The sequence below is a fragment of the Squalius cephalus genome (assembly GCF_949319135.1).
Source record: "Squalius cephalus genome assembly, chromosome: 14".
Classification (NCBI taxonomy): domain Eukaryota; kingdom Metazoa; phylum Chordata; class Actinopteri; order Cypriniformes; family Leuciscidae; genus Squalius; species Squalius cephalus.
The window spans coordinates 8,060,011-8,082,050 of record NC_137135.1 but is presented as its reverse complement, the minus strand read 5'-3'; the positions used below and the strand labels follow the sequence as shown (position 1 = coordinate 8,082,050).

Sequence of the window (22,040 nt, the reverse complement as noted above, 5' to 3'; positions counted from 1 at the left end):
AATTTATTAATAAATAATTCAAATGTCTCCTTGCTATTTTTTCCGACTCATTCATTATCATTACTTTTGCCGGTGCTTTGCGGCAAGTATTATATGTGCGCTTGAGTGCGGAATAGGCAAATTACGCCTATATATTTTAAACGCTCATTATGGTTTAGTATAGCCTGACGCCATCATACTCTAGTAAGTGACGTATGTTTAGCGACGCATAGTTGAAGGATGGCAAAAACATCTTTCTGATCGACAAATGCCTTGATTGCGTTTCTCTGTTCCTCTTTTAAAATGAATGCGTTGTCGATATCTTCTATAACAGATGCGATTGCGGAATCTACACATCTCAATTCTCCAGCAGCAGCCATCTTTGTTGTAAATAAATTCAACCCAAGCGCTCTTTGGTGACGTGGATGATTACGTTACTGTTGATCATCTGTCCATCATCGTATAAAGCCCGCCCTGACAATTTGATTGGTCCAAACAGCTCTGGTTCGAGCATAGTTGCTCCACAACGGATCAAGTCCAGACCGAACTTCCCGACCTCAAATGTTGTGGGCGGGGCTAAGTTCGGCTGGCATCCAGGCTAGGTTTAGTATTCTCCTCAGTATATATTTCAGTAATTAAATTATTATAATCATGCGATTAGTCGACTAATGGCTTAAATGAACGACTACTAGTCGACTAGAAAAATCTTTAGTCGGGGTCAGCCCTACTATACATAATGTAATAACAATGTACAAACTACAATTTATAAACTATGAATTAACTATAATAGTTTGCAAATGATTAGTGCTTTGCTGCAGTATACTTTTTATAGTGTTACCGATAAGGGTAAGTCAATATCAATATATTAATAATATTTTTTCAGAATGCACATTATGAACTCAACCAGTGGATTCATAGCCAAAACTATGCTGAAAATTTTACTTTTAATACTCTTTATTGCTTTAAACATGACCTTACACACAAAAAGACCACAGTGAAGCAAAAACACTGACAAGAACTCAAAGAACTGAATATGACCACATACAACAAAAATGAAGCATAGTGACAAATCTCATTTTGGCAATGCAACTTGTCTTTGACAGAAAATATGTTTAAAAAATAAAAACATGTATAAACATGATGATATTGTTTACTGTAATGTATTTTATAAAAATAAACAGGTTCCGTGCTTTATTATACTCTAAAATATAGTTACTATTAATTTGTCTCAGGTATATAATTCTATAAATCATAAGATACATGTTGTGATTTCTCTTTTCTAAAAAAATTATTTTGATAAATATATGCAATGTTAGGTATTCTCAAAAATGATTTTAAGCTTCACAAATATGTTCATTACAATTTTTTTTTTTTTGTTAAGTTGAGCATAGAATAATTATACTTTTATATGGAAATATTGTAAAACATTCTATCTGTACTATTGTTGACCGTTTAATGATACAAGTTAATCTAAATCTAGCATTAAACAGTCTTTCAGGTGCTGGCTTGACAGAGCCCACTTCATTTAAATTCTATTTTAAAGAAGGGATAACATGCAAGACACCAAAACAATGAGATGTGAATTGTTTAAACTTCAAAGTAGAGCCTTATATGGATTATAAGACCACAGTTTAACCGTTTATGTCCTAGATTGGAAGAGGAGACAGAAAAGTTTTCAGACATAAGACAGCAGTTGGTTTTATTAAAATACATATAAAACTATTCTGTGTGGGTGTGTGTGTGGGTAGGTGAGGGTGGAGGGATTATGTTCTCAGGAGTGCACAATGAATGACATCACATGAAAATTAAAAAATAAAGTTTCCTACAATAAGACATTTCAAATTATGGGAGAGAAGAAAAACATTAAAGCAATATTCAAAAAAATATTGTGAAACATTGGTTATCTGTGTACTTATATAGGCTATATGTGAAAAAAAATGTTTTAATTTATATACGCAAGCATTTGCTTAGTGATTGCAAAAAATTATGAGGTTATTAATAACCCAGCCCACTCCCCCAATACAAAAAAATATGCTATGTTTTGTCTCTACATGTATGAGGTATGGAGCTGGATGACTATGTGGGTGTGAGAGTGAAAAATTATTTATTTATTTATTTTCTGTGCATTAGAAAACAGGAGCGCCCTTTTTCATTTTGGTCATAGATCAACCGTTGTATCTATTCAATTAATATTCTGGTGAATTTGAATTTGCTACATTGTCTACCCTGGGCAGGTGTTTCCTTCCTCTATCTTGTTAGTGGGCTCTTGTGTTCATAAATATTCATTAAAAAAGTGTCAATTCAGACCCTTGCAGAGATACAAATCCAGACATTGTGAATATGATATTGTGAAAAGGGAGTATTTCATGTCACAACAAACAAAACTGAAAAGCAAGCACATTACCAAATTACCATTTCTCTCTAATTTACAAAATCTGTTACCATTACTTTTTCTGTGATTTTATGTTTTTAGATTATGTAGCTATAATGTCTACAGTAATTGTAATTGCAATAATGATAATATAATTTTTCCCATAATATATTATAGAAACCATTCTTAGGACACAAAATATCTAAGGCCCTATCCCCACCAGCCCTTCCCAAGGTCATTTTGTGATTTAGATATAGGAACAACTAAACATACAAAAACTAAGTCCATTTCACAGTACCCTTTCTCTAAGGACATGAGAGTGAACAGCCCTGTTGATCACCCATAATGCACAGGATCAGTTGTATTTTTTTTCTTTTTTTTTTTTCAATTCTGTGCACATATAATGTCAAAGATACTTTGTGAGTACAAGTTGGCACAATCTTCATAAACATATAACAGTAGATAGTTATGCAGTTATGGAATTTAGCAGGCAGTGAAAATAAAGGCGAGTAAAAATGTAAACCAATGAATGACCCGAAGAGATTACTGCCAGTGTTGAGCAGCTGTCTTTCCGGCCTGCCCCACAATCTCGTGTAAATGAGTCATTACTTGCTGGGCAAGGTTTTGATAGAGCGATTAAGAGAGCCCATGTTAGTGGATGTATGGAGCTGAGGACTTGTACTCTTATTAGGGAGGCTACTAGAATGTCCCATTGCCTCTTCAGCAGCCCGAAGAAGAAGGGTGTAGTTGACAGCTACCTCCTCTACCTTACGTAAAAGCTGTAGTTTTTGAGTTTCAGATCGTACACTCCTGACCAGCCGAATGAATGTATGAGTAAGGTTACACAGCACCTGGAAGCTAGCTGTGACGGCACTTAGCATTCGTGAGGGACTTTTCTCAACACTTGCCACTCGTCTACATGATGCCCTGAACTCTTTAAAACGGACTGCAAGTTCTTGCTTGTACTCTGCCAGTCTTGCAGGGGGGATACGAGGTTCCCCCTCTATTTGGGGACTAATGGCACACTGCCTTAAAATTGAGAGCAGCTCATTGGCATCAAGTTGTGCGTTTAGGAATCCATCAGGTAGCGAGAATATTTTGCCCTGCAAGGATTGTACTCTTGCCAAGCTAGTTTCCAGGTTCCCGCAGGCCCTCAGATCAATCCTCTGTGTTTGTGGCTCCTCTTCTTCTTCCTCCTCCTCCTCCTCCTCCTCCTCCTCTTCCCCACTGCAATCCTCTGCATGAAGTACCTGAAGAGTTTTGCTGACTACTGGCATTGCCCTTGAATCTAGATGCATTCCAGGCAATACCTGCAAGGGGATGGAATAAGACAGTTCATCTTTTTCACTGCTCTCATCAGCAGCTTCACATTTGCGATAACAGAAGCAGAAAGAGCAACATTTTTCTCTGTCCTCAGTATCCTCACTTGGCAACCCTAGAACCTCAGCAGTACCCTCACGACTTTCCTGAATTAGCTCTTCTCCCTGAATAAAAAATATCCCTTTTTTCTTTGCATCCCCATCTTTAGTATGTACAGGCTCCACTGGAGTTGGAAGTCTAAGTCCAGTGGCCCTCACTCTTTCCATTTCTTTCTCAAGGCTCTTTGCTTTTGTAGTTTTAACCTCAGCATACAGGGGAGTGCTGTCATTATTATCAATCTCCCCTATACTATATCTTCTTTGTAGCTTTTTATATTGTGGCGCACTCATGCATTCTGAATGGGTGGTGCAAGTAGGCAAGCATGATGTAGGTGTATCTCTAGGTTCCCTAGACTCAAGGCTTGTGGAGCGGATTCGAGTGGTTTTGATTTCCAAAGTTTGAGGTTTCCGTAATTCTCCTTGAGCATGTGGAGACTTCGGAATTGCTGGGGGTGTTTTAGAGATTGCCCTCTCTCTTCCTCTCTGATCAGTTGCAGAACCAACCGCTGTATCTGGGAGACGCATTCCACGGCACATTCTCTTACAGTCGCAGCTGCGTCGCTGTTCTCTTGAGATCCCAGGAACTTTCTGTACAGGACTTGTGCGCAGTTGGCAGGCACAAGGGGTAAATGATGGAACAGGAGAGGATCCCTGTGGAATGAACTCTCCTTGTGATGTTTTAGGTTTTAGAAGCTCCTCCAGGAACTCTAGCTCGTACTGCCTGACTTTTTGAAGCTGTGCACGACGCTCATCTGTCTCTCTGCGCAAACGTGCTGGGAAAGTGGCTGAAATTAAGTTCCTAAAACTCAGGAATGGAGTACGCTGGGATTTGGCTTTGTTATTTGCCTGTTTCTTGTACTCGGCTCCTGGGATAGTTGCACCCTTTTCCACACAACCTAAGACGTGTGTTGGGTCTACCAGAACAGGCACACTTTTAGGGGTTTTCTGTGGTTCCACAGGGGCTTTACTCTGGGAGTTCTCTGCCTTTGCCTCTGACATCTCTTTCTGTTCTGCTTTAACAGGCATAACTGGTGAGTACTTAGTTGGAGGCAGGGTGCTGGGCTTCACCAAGCTTGCATCAGATGTTTTCGTTGTGTTCTCTTTGTTGCTAGCTAACTGAAGTCCTTTGGCACGGAGACGCTCATCGTCTGTGGGAGACGAGTGAAACACTACCACTTTTGGGGCCTGTGGATCTTTTAGACGCACCTGTGGGCCAGGCTCTGGTCGTACTGGACATGTGCAGAACAAGTCAGAAGCTGGCAGAAGGCCCTTTGAACTTGAAGGCTTCGTGGTCTCACTTGAGGCATTCTCGGCATCTTGGCACATATTTGTTGAACAAATTTTTGCAGATGCAGTTCTATCCACAGGCAAGAGAACCGGTAAGGCTATACTGGTAGTTTCTAGGGTAACTGTACCAGAGTCTTTTTCCTGGACACCTTCTGAGGTAATAGAGCTTGGTTTTTCTTTATCAGCAAGAGGCAATTGATCTGTGTTGACTTGGGGAGCACAAACTTGTTCTGATGCTTTTAGTTCTTCAGATGCCTGTTGTTCAGACTCTTCCAAACACTCTTTTACAGGGGCTTTTTCTGATTTTTCTATATCCTTCTCACTTTTTGTTTCATGGCTCTTCCCCTGCTCCACAGAGTTGTCAGAGGGACTAATTTCTTGACTGGGACAAACTTTCAAGGGCACAGTCTTACTTAAGATCACAGGCTTTGGTGGACATCCGCCACGGATCTGACTCATTGAAAAAGCCCCTCCCCCAATTGCTTGTGTTGTACAGCCAGGGATTGACAAGGGGAAGTCTCGTCGACTGAAAAGTCGTTCTTTGTTGATGTGGTGGGCAAATAGATATGCCTGGTTCTGATGCTGCTTCATGGCAGACACCATCTCAGACACATCAGTTAGCTCTGATGAATTTGTCTCATGTCCAGAGTCTAGGGATGATTCAGGGGTTATGGCAGCAAGCACAATCAACCCTGTAAGGGAACAGAAACAAAACACAACCATGCTCGTAAGAAATCACGTAAGCTCTTGTCACTTCACGTAAGCAAAATTACAGAGACAATATACTGTTGTTCTAACAAAATTAAATATTAAACTAATCTAAAAATGTTGTTAATGTTGTTGAGGAGTAGTTAACACTGCATTGATGCTTGTTTTGGGACGGTCTAGCTTCATATGTCAGGCTACTATAATTTCAAGATAATTTCAGGCTACTATAATTTCAAGATAATTTATCAAAAAGTGCACAAACCACTAATTTTAAATGAATACTTATGATTTAAAAATTTAATTTACTCATAGACATGGTAAAGAACCTGCACTTTTAATAGTACGTATGTCCACCTGCTGTCTGTGGTGTCTGCTGGTGATGGTGTGGGTAATCCTCCGATGCAGCTAGTGCTTCCAGTGCCTGGAGGGTGGATACTAATGCATCATCTAACTCCTGAGCATGGTCTTGAACTGTCCTAGTGGTCACATTATCAATCAGTGTTACAGGAACTTCCTCTTGACCCTCTGCCACAGCAGCAGATGCTTTGATTCCTTTCCGCCCCTTTTTCGGGTCATCTTCGTCAGAGCTGTTATCACGAAACCCTGGGGGTGGAGCTGCTATGCCAGGAGGGGGAGGCTGCAACTTTCCTCCTCCATCCTCCAGCTCTTCATCTTCCTCATTCCCAGGTAGTGGTAAGGCAATGAGATCAACAGCAGCTCCTTCACGAGAAGCACATGCATTTTTGCACTGCTGCAAAATGAGCCTTCCAGCCTCCCCAGTGTCCGAAATCAAACCTTCAGCTTGGAGTTTTGCCTTGCAGGAGTCACAGAAAAACCTCTGAGTAGGCTCCATTGTTTTCGCTCTGCTCCTGAAGCTTGAACTGTCACCAGTGGGACCATCTTGTTCAGCCACAGATTCAGTGCTCTTTAGAGTGGGGTCAGACTTTGTGCGTGAGCGACTCTGTACCTGTGAGATAAGGTTCTCATTAATGTCAAGCTCCTGCTCTGCTTGTATCTGAAGGTCTTGCATCTGTTGTTGCTCTTTTAAATGGATGTGACACAGGCCAAGGTGCTGAGATATGGGTGATGCTGATGTCTTCTGTGTTGCCTCTCTGGACGCCCCCTCTCTCTCTTCGCGACGACTCCCACTTAACACAGTGGCTCCGGAGCGGAATTGGGCATGGGAGCTTCTGGAATCTAAAGGACAGAACTGTCTGAGTGGTTGAACGAGTAGAAAACATGATGGATGTGAATGAGTCCAGATGACAAACGTGAATCTGTTGAGTTCTCAGAGATGGAAAAAAAGCCTTGGGGATGTGATGGTATGCTGTGATCTTTCTCATTGGCAGACCACAGGAGACGCCAACATCCAATACATGGTTTTGTGATACAATACAATATATACTGAACTTTCAGATATATGAATTTATCTAGATCAGAATTTCCGCCACACTCACATAAACTGACACAAGATGAAGATGGAGAGCTCAAGACGATGGAGAGGTCAAGCTGGAATTATGAATGATTGCCATGATAAATCCTTAAAATAATCAGAAATTCCTTTTGGAAGAAATCTGATCAATTCATGTCATGATTTATTGATTGATTTTTCTCACTATTAGAAACAACTTAATGACCAGCATATATTTTAGATGCCACCATGGACATGTTCTCACCATTATTACATATATTTTGCTTTGAAATGTCCCAAGCTGCATATGTAACACAACATATTTTAGTTCCTCTTGTCATTGAAAGATGAAAGCAAAGCAAATGCACTTTCAGAAAATGATATGCAATGACTTTTTTTTATATATATATATTTTTAATGAAATTGCAACAATAACATTTTTAACATACCTGCCTTGATCATATAAGGCTGACCAGGTATCCTGCAGTAGATTGTCCTTTTAGGGTCCACAAATAGCTTGTAATAGCCAGAGATCAAACAGGCAAAGTTTGATGCATCTGGCCACTCCATTAACAAGACCAAGGGCTACAATAATTAGTATGGAAACAGATATTAGTATAGTATTACCTTTAAGAATGTTATATATTGCAATACTGTTTCTCTCTCTCTCTTTCTCTCTCACACACACACACACACAATTACCATAGGGTTAAAACTATAATATAAATTCATTCAACTTTTTTTCATTTCTGCATTTTTTTTCCACACCTTTGCTTCCAGAATAACAACTTCAACACGGGCTACCCCGTGATGCTCTCTAAAGAGCTGGACTTTGGCCACGCGGCTGAACTCTGCTAAAACAGTTGTTAGGTTGTTCTTCAGGTCAATTACATGACTGATACCGTGTCTCGGGCCAACCAACAATGTAGTGGCTGACTGCTTCTCATCCTTTCAATAGAAAAAGAAAATAATCAGAAATTGAATGAGAAGTACAGACTTTTTTTTTTTTTTTTTAAAGCTATTGAGATATTAAAACATTTTTGTAAATCTTTAAAATCAGTGCAAAAATTTAAAGATTATTTGTATAGTCTTGATTTTTGGTTGAGAAGCTATGTCAGATTCATGTTACCAAGCCAACTGTGTGAAACAAGAAGCCTCCAAATGGCGGGAGGTCATTCAAGACACGCATATACTGCAGTTTTCCTTGAAGAGAAGAAACCTGCATGGATGAAGAGAAAATAAAACTGGTGAGTTGTGCAAGTGCACAGAGGGTCATATTCTAGCCAGCAGAGGGCAATGTTTCGCTGCTATAAGGTGTGCGATGGCTATAAATGATCAGTATGTAGAAATCAATTGAACACAGCATATCTCTATTCCAATATTACACATTTCAGATATGCTCTTAGGTCATAAAATTCACACAAATACAAAAAGACTACATTCTGCATTAGATGACATAAATGGTTTCTTTGTGACATGTTTCTTAAGTCACTATTTAAGATTTATTTGACCCAAATATTCTTAGTAACCAGGTATACCTTGTTACCAGCTGGTGGAGGATGCTGATATGTCTTCAACAGCTGTGAGAGAGTCTTGCAGACGTTTTTCTCCTTGACGGTTGGCAACAGAGTCAAAGGAAGGAAAGGTTCCAAACCCCATTCTTTCCTAAAGAAAATTATGCAGGTTTAAAGCATGCAACCAGCTACAAGACCTTATAGTACACTTTGATGGTTTTATCAGCGTCATCTGCCACTGCCACTGGTGGATAACAGATTATTTTCGGTATAAAAGTATATGCTGCCTATGAGGGCTAAAGTCCTGTTCACACGAAAATTATGTCATTATTCAAAATTCATGCATGTTTTAAGACTTACTCAACGTGCTTTAGAGAAATCTTCTGATTGGGTCTCGCCATAGACACAGTGATGTAGATGTGAAGGGCTGCCAACCTAAGTGTAACGTCGGACTTCCAATCCATTCCATATCGCTCTTTAATGACGTCATTGCGGCTCTGTGGGAATTCAGAACAAACAATAGATCAAAAGGCTTTATACTAATATCAGACTACCTATGTGAACATTCGTTTGACTCATGACTAAAGGACTCATGAATAAATCCACCTGTATGTAGAGGTACTCAAATGCTGCGGGGTCTCTCCTCAGTAAGTCAGCAGGGTCCTTTGGGAAGAAGCAAATGCGGAAAAGACACTTCATTCCTTGGAAGTAGGTCCTGTGAACTACCTGAAAATATAGAGGAAAATGAGAATTCAGAATTTATTATAGAATTCACCTTTAAAATATAGCACTAACAAACATTCCAGTTCTACATTGTCACATTCCATTCCTTATGCAAGTAAGGTTATGTGCTGCTGGCAGCCATATCAAATTTAATTCAACGTCACGTAATTTAGGTTTTCACAGTTCTTAATGACAAAACAGTTGCACTGTATATTTATATATGACGACATCCATAAGTCTGAGACCACACTGAAAATAAAATCCATGATTCAAAACCAGTGAATAAGGAACAATGGAATAACTTAATTTTACTGAAAATTTTATTTCTGTCACTATAATCAAATAAAAGAATTAGCAACTGAGCATTTGAATTGAGCAACAAGATGCTCTTTGGAATATTTTCAAATCATGCTGCGTAACATGGATCCCTGGATAACATGGATCACTGGTATTTAATTACCATTAAATGCAAATTAATTTAAATTACTTTTTTTTTAACATGCGTTGTTTGTTGCAACTCGCAATAGGAAGCTAGAGTACCTTGTACCACACATTTAAGGATTTCTCTTAAACCCTTTGAACTTTAGAGTGAAGGTAATGCATCAGTCATTGGTTTTTGGGTGGCATTTACTCACATGAGACAGTGGCTGGTTTTCCTGGAGCAGATGCAGCCTCTGATTCTGGGCCAGTCCACCGGACTCCAGCACCAAAGCAAAATGCTCAATGTAGCGTAGAGAAAGGCGATCCTGCAGCGATGATATCACATCCTGTGGCAAAAGGGAAAAGCAGTTTGATTGGTTGGTGTTATTAGCCCCTAAGGCTAAAATCATGAGTTCTGCTATATTACAATATCTCAGATATGCAATGCAAAGTAAATGTAGTGGAAAGCATTGGTATCAGCAGTGTGTAAACTATAGGAGGATGGGCTTGACATTTCCATCAGTGCTAAAGCATTGAAACCAGCACTCTTAATCACTGTACCCCGCTCTGAGAATATCTGTCACTGGAGACAAATGTATGAGGGTTTCTACTGACTAGTGGCTTTACTTCTGAAAAGACTCCAAATATTTGATGAGGTTTCCATGTGACTAAAGCAAATGCTGTGCTTCAAATGCGTGCTTGTCTGGAGCGTACTGACCAGTGTGAAGTGATACATTATATACTTAGTGTTTGATGATAGTAACTCTCGCAATGGGAGATAGACAGATTACTGTGTTGTGTACAGTCTGTCACCAGGATTGAGATAATCTGTTTGGTGATATTGACCAAAGGCTGAAGATATCATCTCGGGAAGGATTGTGAAAAATGTGAACCTCGCTGTGAAACCACAAATGTAGGAAAGGCAAAAAACTTACTAGGTTTAATGCCATTTAATCTTGTTTATTTGCATCATTATCAGTACTTTGATATTGATAGTACCGGATATATAGTTGTCCTGTTTGACTTGAACTTTCAAAAATGTATAGATCCTTTGATGCTGATGTAATTGTAAAAGTTGTGTTTTACATGTTTCAATTGATTATAGCCCCTGGAAAAAATGCAATTCACCTTTTTTTTTATCTACAATCTACATTATGTAGATTTAAAAGAAAATGTCAATCTTACAAGATCAGCTCTGCAAATGAAAAGTGCTGACGTGTTTTTCCTCTTTTGCTTTCAGAATGAAATGTAATAATGTTGGCTAATGAATTTTCTAAACCAAGTTAAAACTTAAATGTGCAGGTGTCAGTTCGGTTATAGAATGCTGCGTTGCCATACTAACCATTAGCATCTGTTCTAGGGAGTCTTGTTTTGTGTGAAACATGACAGGGGATTGAAGATGAACACAAACGTACAAATGCCTTCCATGTACAACAATGTATCTTCTTTGTTTGTGTTACCTGCCCAGGGACTATGGATGTAAATTAGCAATACTACAATCTAGCATGTTCATTAACATGCATTAAATAAACAAACAAAATTAAAATAAATTCATAGGTGAATTCCCCCCATTGTGTTTCTAGTAGCAGGGAACAGTTTTCCCATAACACTCACCCTAACAGTGGTGCGGCTGTCAAATGTAAAGGATTTGATCTGTCCATTTTCCAGAAACACCTTCAACACATTTGGTATCAGAAGCAGAGACTCGTCTTTAAGCATGGTCTAAAAAAAACAGGGGAGAAAGAAGGAAGAAGCAGTCAGTGAACATTGGATGAGATATTAAGGAAAGAATCTCCTAAGGATCTTCTAAGAGTCAAAGAAAGAATATAGAAACACATGAGAGGACTTAGACTGCTTTTCTTTAAGGTTTTCCATTCAGTTAAAGTCTAAAACAATGGTTAAAGGGAAGATCTTTGTCTAACTCATATGCAATCATTTTTAATGAATTGGAAATATGACCAAAACTAAATACACATTATGACTCATTAAGAATTAAGCATTAGTTGTATCACATCCATTCCATATCCAATACGAAACCATGTTCTATAAACAAACACTGAATTCAGTTGCAGCATATATTTGTAGCAAAAAGAGGAAATCTTCAAGGCATCTACTTTCTAGCCAATAAAAAGTTAAAGGTGCACTAAGTCATTTTTTGTATATGTTGAATTGGCTCATTCATTTTACTGGTTCAAAAGCCTACAGCCATGCTGTCATCGCCAAAACCAGAACCGACTCCAAATCATTGATCCTCATTAAACTGAAATGGTATGCTGTCTTTGAGTCACCAGATCCATGTGTCACTGAACTGAAATGTCTCGGGGCATTAATAGAAGTACACTGTACTGAGTTTGACCTCATGGCAGAGCCTTCAAAGTTTCCTGGAGAGGGTTTCTAATTCACATCAACTAACAGAGAGCCTTAAGGTTCAGTGCTTGGCGCCTTCCTCTTTAGAGTAGAAAAATCAGACCCTACATGGCTGAATACGCTGCACAGCTATTGTGCAGACTCTTGTCGTCTCAAGACTGGACTACTGCAGTGCTCTGTTGGCCAGTGATACAGAACACAGCAATGGGTCCGGTTTTTAAATCAACCCAAAAAGGTCCATGTCACACCCGCCCTAGTCTCACCATTCCTTCTGTGGTGGAACAAACTTCCAGACTCCACATGAATGTTTGCTAAATGAATAAATATAAATCTTTCTGAACAACCAAAGACAACAACTTTAGATGTTATCTTGACAGCTGTCTCCGAAGATGCGGTAAATTGTAAAAGCACAGTTTATGGCATTTAAGAAATATCCCATTTAGATGCATAACTGTCACCCATATTAATTTATCTTATGATGTAAAGTGCCAGATAACAATGAAGTCAAGTGAATGGCATTTTCTGATTTCTATGCCACTGATGTGACTATCATTTGAATTATATTTGCATACGACTTAGAAAAAGTGGGGGGAAATGACTTAGTGCACCTTGAAGTGAGTGAGAAACCTTGAAGGCAATTGTGTATGAAGAATGAGAGGTCATTAAGTTTAGTAGCATCCCGACACCTGCGTCATATTGATTTGGACCACGTTCCATGTTGTTGTGGGAGTACGTGAGACATAAGGTTTACTTTCTATCAGCTGTCCACTGATCTTCCACTGAGTATCAATAGCGATTTCATGTAATCAAATGCTGACATTCATGGGTGTATCAGACCTCATTCAAAGTTTCTATATAATCGATTCAGTACGTTTGGCAAGTGTTTTACCCAAAGGCTTTAGGCTTGCTTCTGGAAACGTGTAAAATGCCACTTTAAACAACAAATACAGAATGGAAACAAATAAGCAAGCATCAATTTGGCATGTCATTTGGGACCATGTTATGACATGTGGTGAAGTGAGCAGGTTGGCTAACTCTGTTTCATACATTCAGCACAATCCCAATCAATTGCTCGTTAGCTACGGCGTGAGATGATGTGATATGAATAATAAGTCCCACGTTGGCATTTGTCTTTAAGCCTAACCCCCTTAATAAAACGTTTACACTGCTTATGTACTCTGTGCTGACAGGCGAGTTTTAATGAAGAAAGCCCTGCTGGCCCCTGCTGATCACACAAGATGGATTGACATGATTAGAGGAGGCTCAGGTGAGGGTGGTTTGCTCTTTACCGATTTTGGCCCTCTAGGCCTGATCAGCAAGTTTCTTCTTCCAGGAGAGCTGCACACCCCTCCCATCGGTCCGCTTTATTAAATTGGTGCGACCAGCACCCAAGGGTGTAGTGTTGACTCTTCCTTGCTCACAAGGCAGATATCAAACTGTATGGGACATAATCCATGGACATTGACATTAACATGGGTGCTATCGACCCATGTTCACCAAGAGGAGATGGCAGCTGTAGTGCTAATGAAAAGCTACGAATGAATGAATGTCTAGTAACAACATTAAAGGTTATGGGGAGGCTGAGTCTTTTCTCTAGATGCAATGCAACCTTATTCTATTAGTTTAGTAGGCTGGAATTGTTAAAAGGAAGCTGACACTAATTTCCTCCACGTAACTCTGTTACCCTAAACATCTCAATCAGAACCAGAGGGAATTGACCTATCGGTAAGCCCCGCCCCTCTTAGTTACTGTTGCTAACTCGGACAAAGAAACAGAGTTGCTAACTGTTTTACAATGACAGCCGTCAGTGTGAAAACTTTGTCCCAAGGTGTTTTTGATCAATTTTGGACACAGAGGGACCACTTCTCATCAAGGAGCATTCAAGCGGGACTCAAATATGCCATGGAGGGATATATAAAAGATTTTAAAATAAAATGTTGGATAACAAGATTCATTTTGAAGCAAGGGTTTACAGATCACAATGCAAGCGGGAGAAGCCTCATGTTACGGTCCTCACGGTCGCAGATGACAACATCCAGGATCAACACTGTTCATGTAGGGTAAGGTTAAATTAATTTACATTTAATCAGTATACATTTAATTAATATAGAGAGGCACTGAATTGTAGACCTTCGTTTGTGTGTTTTTGACCTATACTGTACATGACGTGAGAACAGTTAGCTATTTAGGTTTGTACGTTAGCATGGACTCACTAACTTCAAATGTAACTTAATAAGAGTATGACAACCATAAAGTGAACGTATTCATCTTCATTGGGATTGGGGTTGAATCCTTAGGGAATAAATAAAATGGGCTTCAGTCGTATTGCACAGATAATTGGTCCGTTCACGCAAATCTTATCACACTTTTGAAACGTGCTGGTGAACGCGCGCGCAGTACAGGGATCCAATACATGAATTCAATACATGAATACCCATGCCCATCCTCTCGGGATACCTGAAATCAATGTTACAAGTACCCCAGGCACATAGTTTTACCATTTTTGTAGCATAAACAGCATCAAACCGATGAGAGCTTCGGATCTTCCAATGTTTCTCTATGGCGCTGAAACCTAAAGATGTCCGAGTTCCAGTCCCCGTGCAAATGATACTCAACTGCCATTGGCTCATCTGCGTTCGAGGTAATGGGCTTACCGATAGATCAATTATTCAAAGCACCTGCTGTTAGAATTTCCTTTCAATAGCCATGAATTGCTTCAATTCAGAAACATAGTTACATAGTTGCAATACTGTTGCATTTGTGTTCAAGTCAGTCAAACAAACTAGGATGCATATGCAATTCATAAAAAGAACATCTGTCAAAATCTGCCCGACTGACATCTTTGCAAATCTACCCTACGAATATGAAAAAGAGAAAAACTGGAGCCCTTTCATTCCAACCAAACCATGCGTAGCCAATTCCAAGCCCTGTGTTCTCATGTATGTACTTTAATATAGTCTTGAAGATGAAATCACAGAAGAAGTGAACGTTTTGAATTTATCCTTTTAGCTTTTCGAAATGGAGGACCACATCTAGATTAAGGAAGCACAATAGGAGAGGGATTTCCGCATTGGCCCTCTGGGTAATAAACCTGCAGTCTGATGAAATGAGATGAGATGTGGAGGGAATCGCACTTCAGTATTTAAACTCTGAAATGACAGCCATGTCACTCTCAAAAGGAGACACTAGGGATGGACACATTCACTTTGCCTTTGGAAATAATAACAATTATAATCATAAACAGACCATGAACAGTCATGTCACAAAATACCTTGAGACCGTTCGACAAACTCAATCCAGGTCTCATTTCAGCACATAAGGAAAGCTGTGTTAGCACAGATGTGACTGGGGTGTGATGTGAGCAAGAGGCAGCAGCACATACTGAGTCTGGGTCGCTGATGGACACTTGCTCAGAAAAGCGCACTTTGGGGGGATTGGTTCGCAGACGAGCTTTCTTGGCTGCACTTATGAAGGCAGACTTAGGTGACTAAGGAAAGACAAAGGGAGGGAGGGTGGGAAGAAAGAAAGAAATAGACAGGAAAACTGAAGTTATTTAGAGTTAAAAGCTTTAAACATAACAAAAATATTCTTATATATTTACTTGAAAAGAGTTGTGTAAGATGTAAGATTTGTTTTCTGGTAATATACTGTATCCCCATTGGAAAATAGTTTTTTTTTTTGTTGTTGTTGTTGTTTTTTTACACATTTTTGGAATGCTTAAAACTAGACAAAAAATTGCAATCGGGATAAGAAAAACCTAATTCAAGATATATTCTCTGCAAACATGTCTTAATCTTTTCAAGTAAAAAAAAAAACATGCAAACTTAAGACATTTTTTTACTGGAAAACAAGACAATTCAAAAATGAATACAATAATATCTAGGAGTGTATATTTGAAATCTTTGAATACATTTTGGTAATTAACTTAGACTGCTAAAGCCCATACTTCAGGCCTTCAATGCAATTTTATCATTGATTAATTTGCATAGAATATCTAATGTGTTTACTGTATATGCTGATTATTCTGTTTTAATATCATGGTCTGGTTGTACCACCGGAGCTGTATACACAAAGGATCAGTGTTTTCTTGTCAACAGCTGAGGATTTGATTCGGCTCCGCAAGCTCAGTAGCAAACAGGTCAAAGTTGAAATTGTTTAAACTTTTAAACGCTGCTACAGCGCTCGACCTGCATGCAATGTGGCAGCATGGTTAATGCTGTGGCTTGGTACTTTGCTCCACTGAGCTCAAGGCATTGGGGAAAGTTGACACAAATCATGTGGGCCTTAAAAGAGACATTTCACATTTTCACTACTGAGCTTTAGTCTCAATGCACTAATTATATAAGAATGTGACTTTGGCACAAAGCAAATGGTTTGTGTTTGTACACAAAGCTACACCTAAATTTTGAATTCCAGTAAAAATGTACAGACAATATTGAAATTGGCATAGTAGTTTGACAACGGCACTGAAAGGGACTGATTTAATGTAATTTTGATTGGAGAAGACATAATGTCCTTAACTACCTGTTGTGGTTGCAGCACAGTGAGAACAATCGAATCCTTGCACCGCCTGCAGAAGAAAACGACATTTTGGCTAGTGAGCTGCAGAATGTAAAAAGAGTGTCTTATCTGAAATGAAGTCTCTTATCTGATGGAGACACATGGAATAGAATTATATTAAGCACAGTCATGCGTCCAGACAAGGCCCTTCCCTCTGGTGACAGTAAAGGGTGTTACCTTACAAGGTCTATGACTTTCTCCCGGGGCGCGTCGCTCACGAGTTCCTGGTTGATGGCTAGGATCTGATCTCCGGGGTAAAGCTTGCCACTTGATGGTCCGTCTGTAAATGAGACATGTTAGAAACTTGTGTTGTACTTAGTGCCTGATAGAGTTGATTAGTTAAAGTGCCCCTATTGTGCTTTTTCGAATATTACCTCTCATGTATTGTGTAATACTAGCTGTTTGTGAATGTAAAAGGTCTGCAAAGTCTTAAAGATCAAAGTGCACATAAATAAAGTTATTGTTTTCCAAAAGAAAAAATCGATTCTAAACTGCCGAAATGAGTCATCAGCAATTCCAGTTTTACTTCCCGTTACATACCTATGGTACAATCAAACAAATTTGCATAATGTCAGTCCGGTTGGCTGACCGTCTACATCAGGGGTGTCAAACTCAGTTCCTGGAGGGCCACGACCCTGCAGAGTTTAGCTTCAACCCTAATTAAACACACCTGATCCAGCTAATCAAGGTCTTCAGGATTACTAGAAACTTCCAGGCAGGTGTTTTTGGAGTTGGTTGGAGATAAACTCTGCAGGACAGTGGCCCTCCAGGACTGGAGTTTGACACATGTGGTCTACATTGACCTGCCCTCAAACACTGTAGCTTGTAGACCTCACTCAAAAGCTGAGGTCTGGAAAAGTGTTTGATTCATGTTGTCAACGTGTCGAAAAGATGCTGTTTTCAGCACTGTGAATCCACTTTACATGCACTTCATAAGGATGACTCACGCTGGAATTGATATGTTAAAACTGACGCTATTGTTTGTATCAAGGACGTCTCCGGAGCTGAAATTCAGATATGATATTAGGCGACTCGTTTCCGACATGCTCTGTAAGCGGTAGACCAATCACAACAGACAGGGCCATCTGACCAATCAGAACAGAGTAAAGCAATCACAACAGACTAGGCCGTCTGACCAATCAGAACTGAGTAGACCAATCACAACAGACTGGGCCGTCTGACCAATCAGAGCAGAGTAGACCAATCACAACAGACTGGGCAATCTGACCAATCAATCAGAGCAGAGTAGACCAATCCAGGCCCGGACTGGCCATCGGGAGCACTGGGAGAATTCCCGGTGGCCTGCCGACTAATTTGGCCTGCTGCCAGCCAGCGTTTTTTTTTTTAATTTTTTTTTTTATTTATTATTATAATTTTTTTATACTACTACCTTTACCAGTGTCCAGTGATCATTTTCGAATTCGTCATTCAATAAAATTGTTATTATAAGATAAAATCATGAATCTTGACTGGCAAGGCTACGATTCCACTTTAAGCCTCAGCCAAACGGTTAAACAGAAAATGTGAGCAGCACCCGATGATGGAGAGAAAACAGCCAGGTGGAGCAGAGAGGGAAAGGACAACGAAAAAGAAAGCACTCCAAGAACAAGCAGCAAAATGTTGCAAAATGAATGACCTGTTCAGGGCTTCAGGAGCCTACAGGTCAGTTTCATCTGTAAATACGGTACTTTTTTCTTCGTTAACTTAGAATTGAAATGCTAGCAAATGTAAGCGGTAGCACCCCTATTACTATCGTCATTCAAAATACTGTATGCTAAAAGAGATTAATATTATTTAGTGTAAAGTTACATTAGTAATTTAGCAGACAAATATGAACATTTATGTGGTACTGGGAGCAGGGAGACAGGAGTGATAGTGCAGACATCAACAAAAATAATGCAATAACATTTTATTAGACAATTTAGAAAATTATGTCTGCCCATTTGTGATGGTTAAAACTTTTTTCCAATTTTTTTCCAATTTTTTTTTTTTTTTTTTTTTTATCAAATGAAGTTGGAGACAGTCAACCTAGCACTAGCTGTGGTGCAATGATCACACATTCAGCCAGGGAGTGAGATGACATGTAGAAGCAAAAATAAGATTTTTTTTTTTTTTAACATACTGTATGAAATATAGTGTTGCTAAATGTTTGGATATTTAAGTAATTTTAAGATGAAAACAACAACATTTTGTCATATAATACTTTGATTTTTTACTAAAATAAATGTAGATTCTGGGCAAACAAATTATAATAAGGTGATTGTTTTGCACCAAGGTGGAGACAGTTCTGTTTGTAACATGAGGCCAGAACAAGTGACAGGTGAAGAAGTGACAGGTGAAGAAGAGACAGGTACAAGAAAAATATGCACACTTCATACATGCATACATTATATATATATATATATATATATATATATATATATATATATATATATATATATATATATATATATATATTAGGGCTGTCAAACGATTAATCGCGATTAATCGCATCCAAAATAAAAGTTTGTTTTTACATAATATATGTGTGTGTACGGTGTATAATTATTTTCTATATATAAATACACACACATGCATGTATATATTTAAGAAATATTTGCATGTATATACTGTGTATATATATTTATATTATATATAATTTATCATTTTTCTTAAATATATATGCATGTGTGTGTATTTATATATAGAAAATAATTATACTCCATACACACACATATATTATGTAAACAAACTTTTATTTTGGATGCGATTAATCGCGATTAATCGTTTGACAGCCCTAATATATATATATATATATATATATGCACTTTATTTAGTGTATGAGGCTGATGATACTGGTGGAAGTGAGAGACATAGAGATATTAGGGTAAATGAAGAGAGGGAAAAGGGAAGTGAGAATACTGTTCAAGAGAAAGCCTTTAATTATTTTACATGGCCCTAGCCTAAGGATTTAGACCAATAAATGTAATTTAGGAAAAAATATTGTTGTCCGTGTTTCTAAATTTTATTTGGGTTCATGGGATGGCCTGGATGGGTGTGGGATTTCCCGGCCTGAAATTGTGTCCCAGTCCGGCCCTGGACCAATCACAACAGACTGGGCCGTCTGACCAATCAGAGCAGAGTAGCTTTCGGTAAGGAGGTGTTTAGAGAGATCTTTGAATGAACCGTTTTCAGACTCTTTGAGAAATGAGGTGATGTGCAATGTACATTATGAGGAAAATTAAATTAAATCTTGGATGCATGTAAACCTAATGTAGGAGACTCCAAAACAAAATTAGGAACCTTTAAAATAGCATAATAAGGGCACTTTAAAACCCCTGACATTTTCGTCTTCTGCTTCTCTTGTCTTAAAATATATGTTGATATATCACAAAATCATATTAGTCACACTTCTTTCCTAAGGCAGTTGCAATAACCTGTCCTACAGTGGATTTTCACACTTATCTTATCAAGGCATCAAATAGAAAAATAATCATACACCTCAAGTATCTGAATTCCCATTTGATTAAAGTCATCTAAAATCTGAACAACTCAAAAGCCTTTAAAAAGAGATGAAGCTGATTGGCTGGCACAGCAGAGCCAGGGGACAACAGACATCTGGCCCATAGAGACATGTCTTACCCGCTGAGACAGAGCGAACAACGACAGGCCGTTCGCTGCCGGCAATGAAACCAAAGCCGTGGCTTGGATGGCGTTGGATGCAGACCTGTCGAGCTGAGCCAGGAGTCAGGCTACCACTGTCCATGCCATCCTGACTGTCCTCTAACATCACAGAGCTGAGAAACAAGACAACAGAGTGCTCCAGTATCCATGAAGTGAATCTCATTTCTAGAGTGACACGAATGGTAAACATGCTTTTTATTGTCCAATATTTGCATAACTACCCCAGCACAAGGACCGGCAATTGCATTTATACAGAGAGTTTTCTCAGTATCTCACATAACAGCTGGTCAATAATAAAAACATCAATGCTTTGTGCCATTATTTTGATTCAGTGTTGAGTAGATGAGGTTTCCTCGCTGCGTGTGTGGAGATAAGGTAATGCCTCTTTTATGATGCCCGTTGTTCTCATTTGACATAAGAGGATTATTAATGACTGCACCTGTCATATTCCTCTGTGTGCCCATCCTGGACCCGGGCCATCCCCTGAAAGGACAGAACCGGACTGGGTGAACCGCTTCAGGAGGCTGGCTCTGTTTTGTACACATTCACCTGGGAGGACAAAGATGAGAGAAGATGAGTTATAATTGATAAGAGTTCTTATCATGCATTTTTTTTTAAATCACTTATTTTTTAATGATTCACACATTTTTTCCCGCTTCATATAGGCACAACAACACTCCATTTCACAAATAAATGTATTACAGTGTATCAAAACTGCTTCCACTTGCCTACCCATAACATGCACCTTTGACAATTATGCATAGATTGCTAGAACAAATCTAATACAAAATAAGGATGTTTGCTTTGTCTGTGTTTTAGTTTAGTTTCCCCCCACCCAGTTTGCACACTTGTTGAATTTCCAGGGTTTGTCATTGAGTTGTAACACCTGCTTCTCATTTCTTTGATTAGTTTGCTTTTGTAAATCTAGCCTTGTGTTTGTTCTGTTTGGGGTCTGATCTCAGCGTACCATAAGTGGTTGTTCTGTTTCTCATGTTTTTTTATGTGAGTATCCTAAGAAGTGTTGTCCTGAGTTTGTTTTCTTTACAACTGTACTGATTGCGACTAAATCCAGCCTTTTATTTTTGTTTTATTGCATCCACTGTGTGACAAGAAGTACATTTTTATGTTTTTTTTTTTAAAGGTAATAGGATGATCAAATATATTATTCCTATTCTTATATTGCATCTCCAGGTTGCTACCCTGTATCTTCAATAAACATCAAATATTTTCCATCAAATAAATGTCCATATTTTTCAAGTAATTTATAAGACATTCTTTCATATGCTGTCACCTTCCAGTCAGGATTATGTTTTTTTTTTTTTTGTCTTCTCGTGTTTCTTGTTTCCATTCAGTTTTCCACGTACAGACTAAACGAAAACGACTAAAAAATGCTGTATCGTTTAATTTCCTCGTTGACTTGTTTGTTCCATTAGTATTAGTATTATTAATATTATCTCTGTCTCTATTATCCCAATTCTGTAACCCCTTCTTGAAAAGACGGTGACTCCGTCTCTCTAGCATAATACTTATTTGGATCCATTTGCTAATCTCAACATTTAGAGCACAAAAAAGATGGATCCCTAGTTCATAAAAACTTGACTAGCAAACTAGCAAAATGA

General features: G+C 38.7%; 1 protein-coding gene across 4 annotated transcripts in view; it reads right to left on the bottom strand.

The window, feature by feature from the left end:
* Window positions 1-262: 262 nt before the first annotated feature.
* Window positions 263-22,040, bottom strand: part of frmpd3 (FERM and PDZ domain containing 3) — a 184,169-nt gene continuing 162,391 nt past the window's right edge. The window contains exons 3-17 of one of the 4 annotated variants that reach the window (XM_079892511.1): window positions 20,861-20,970; window positions 20,380-20,534; window positions 16,936-17,038; window positions 16,723-16,768; window positions 15,581-15,685; window positions 11,446-11,553; window positions 10,047-10,178; window positions 9,295-9,414; window positions 9,049-9,185; window positions 8,713-8,839; window positions 8,304-8,393; window positions 7,943-8,122; window positions 7,624-7,759; window positions 6,118-6,960; window positions 264-5,747 (exon numbers count right to left, since the gene is read on the bottom strand). In XM_079892511.1, the coding sequence (XP_079748637.1) occupies window positions 2,956-5,747; window positions 6,118-6,960; window positions 7,624-7,759; window positions 7,943-8,122; window positions 8,304-8,393; window positions 8,713-8,839; window positions 9,049-9,185; window positions 9,295-9,414; window positions 10,047-10,178; window positions 11,446-11,553; window positions 15,581-15,685; window positions 16,723-16,768; window positions 16,936-17,038; window positions 20,380-20,534; window positions 20,861-20,901 (5,115 nt within the window). In that variant the 5' untranslated portion in view covers window positions 20,902-20,970 and the 3' untranslated portion in view covers window positions 264-2,955. Of the gene's footprint in view, window positions 5,748-6,117; window positions 6,961-7,623; window positions 7,760-7,942; window positions 8,123-8,303; window positions 8,394-8,712; window positions 8,840-9,048; window positions 9,186-9,294; window positions 9,415-10,046; window positions 10,179-11,445; window positions 11,554-13,487; window positions 13,619-15,580; window positions 15,686-16,722; window positions 16,769-16,935; window positions 17,039-20,379; window positions 20,642-20,860; window positions 20,971-22,040 lie in introns of those variants that run through there. The other 3 variants (XM_079892510.1, XM_079892513.1, XM_079892512.1) reach the window with 3 other exon arrangements.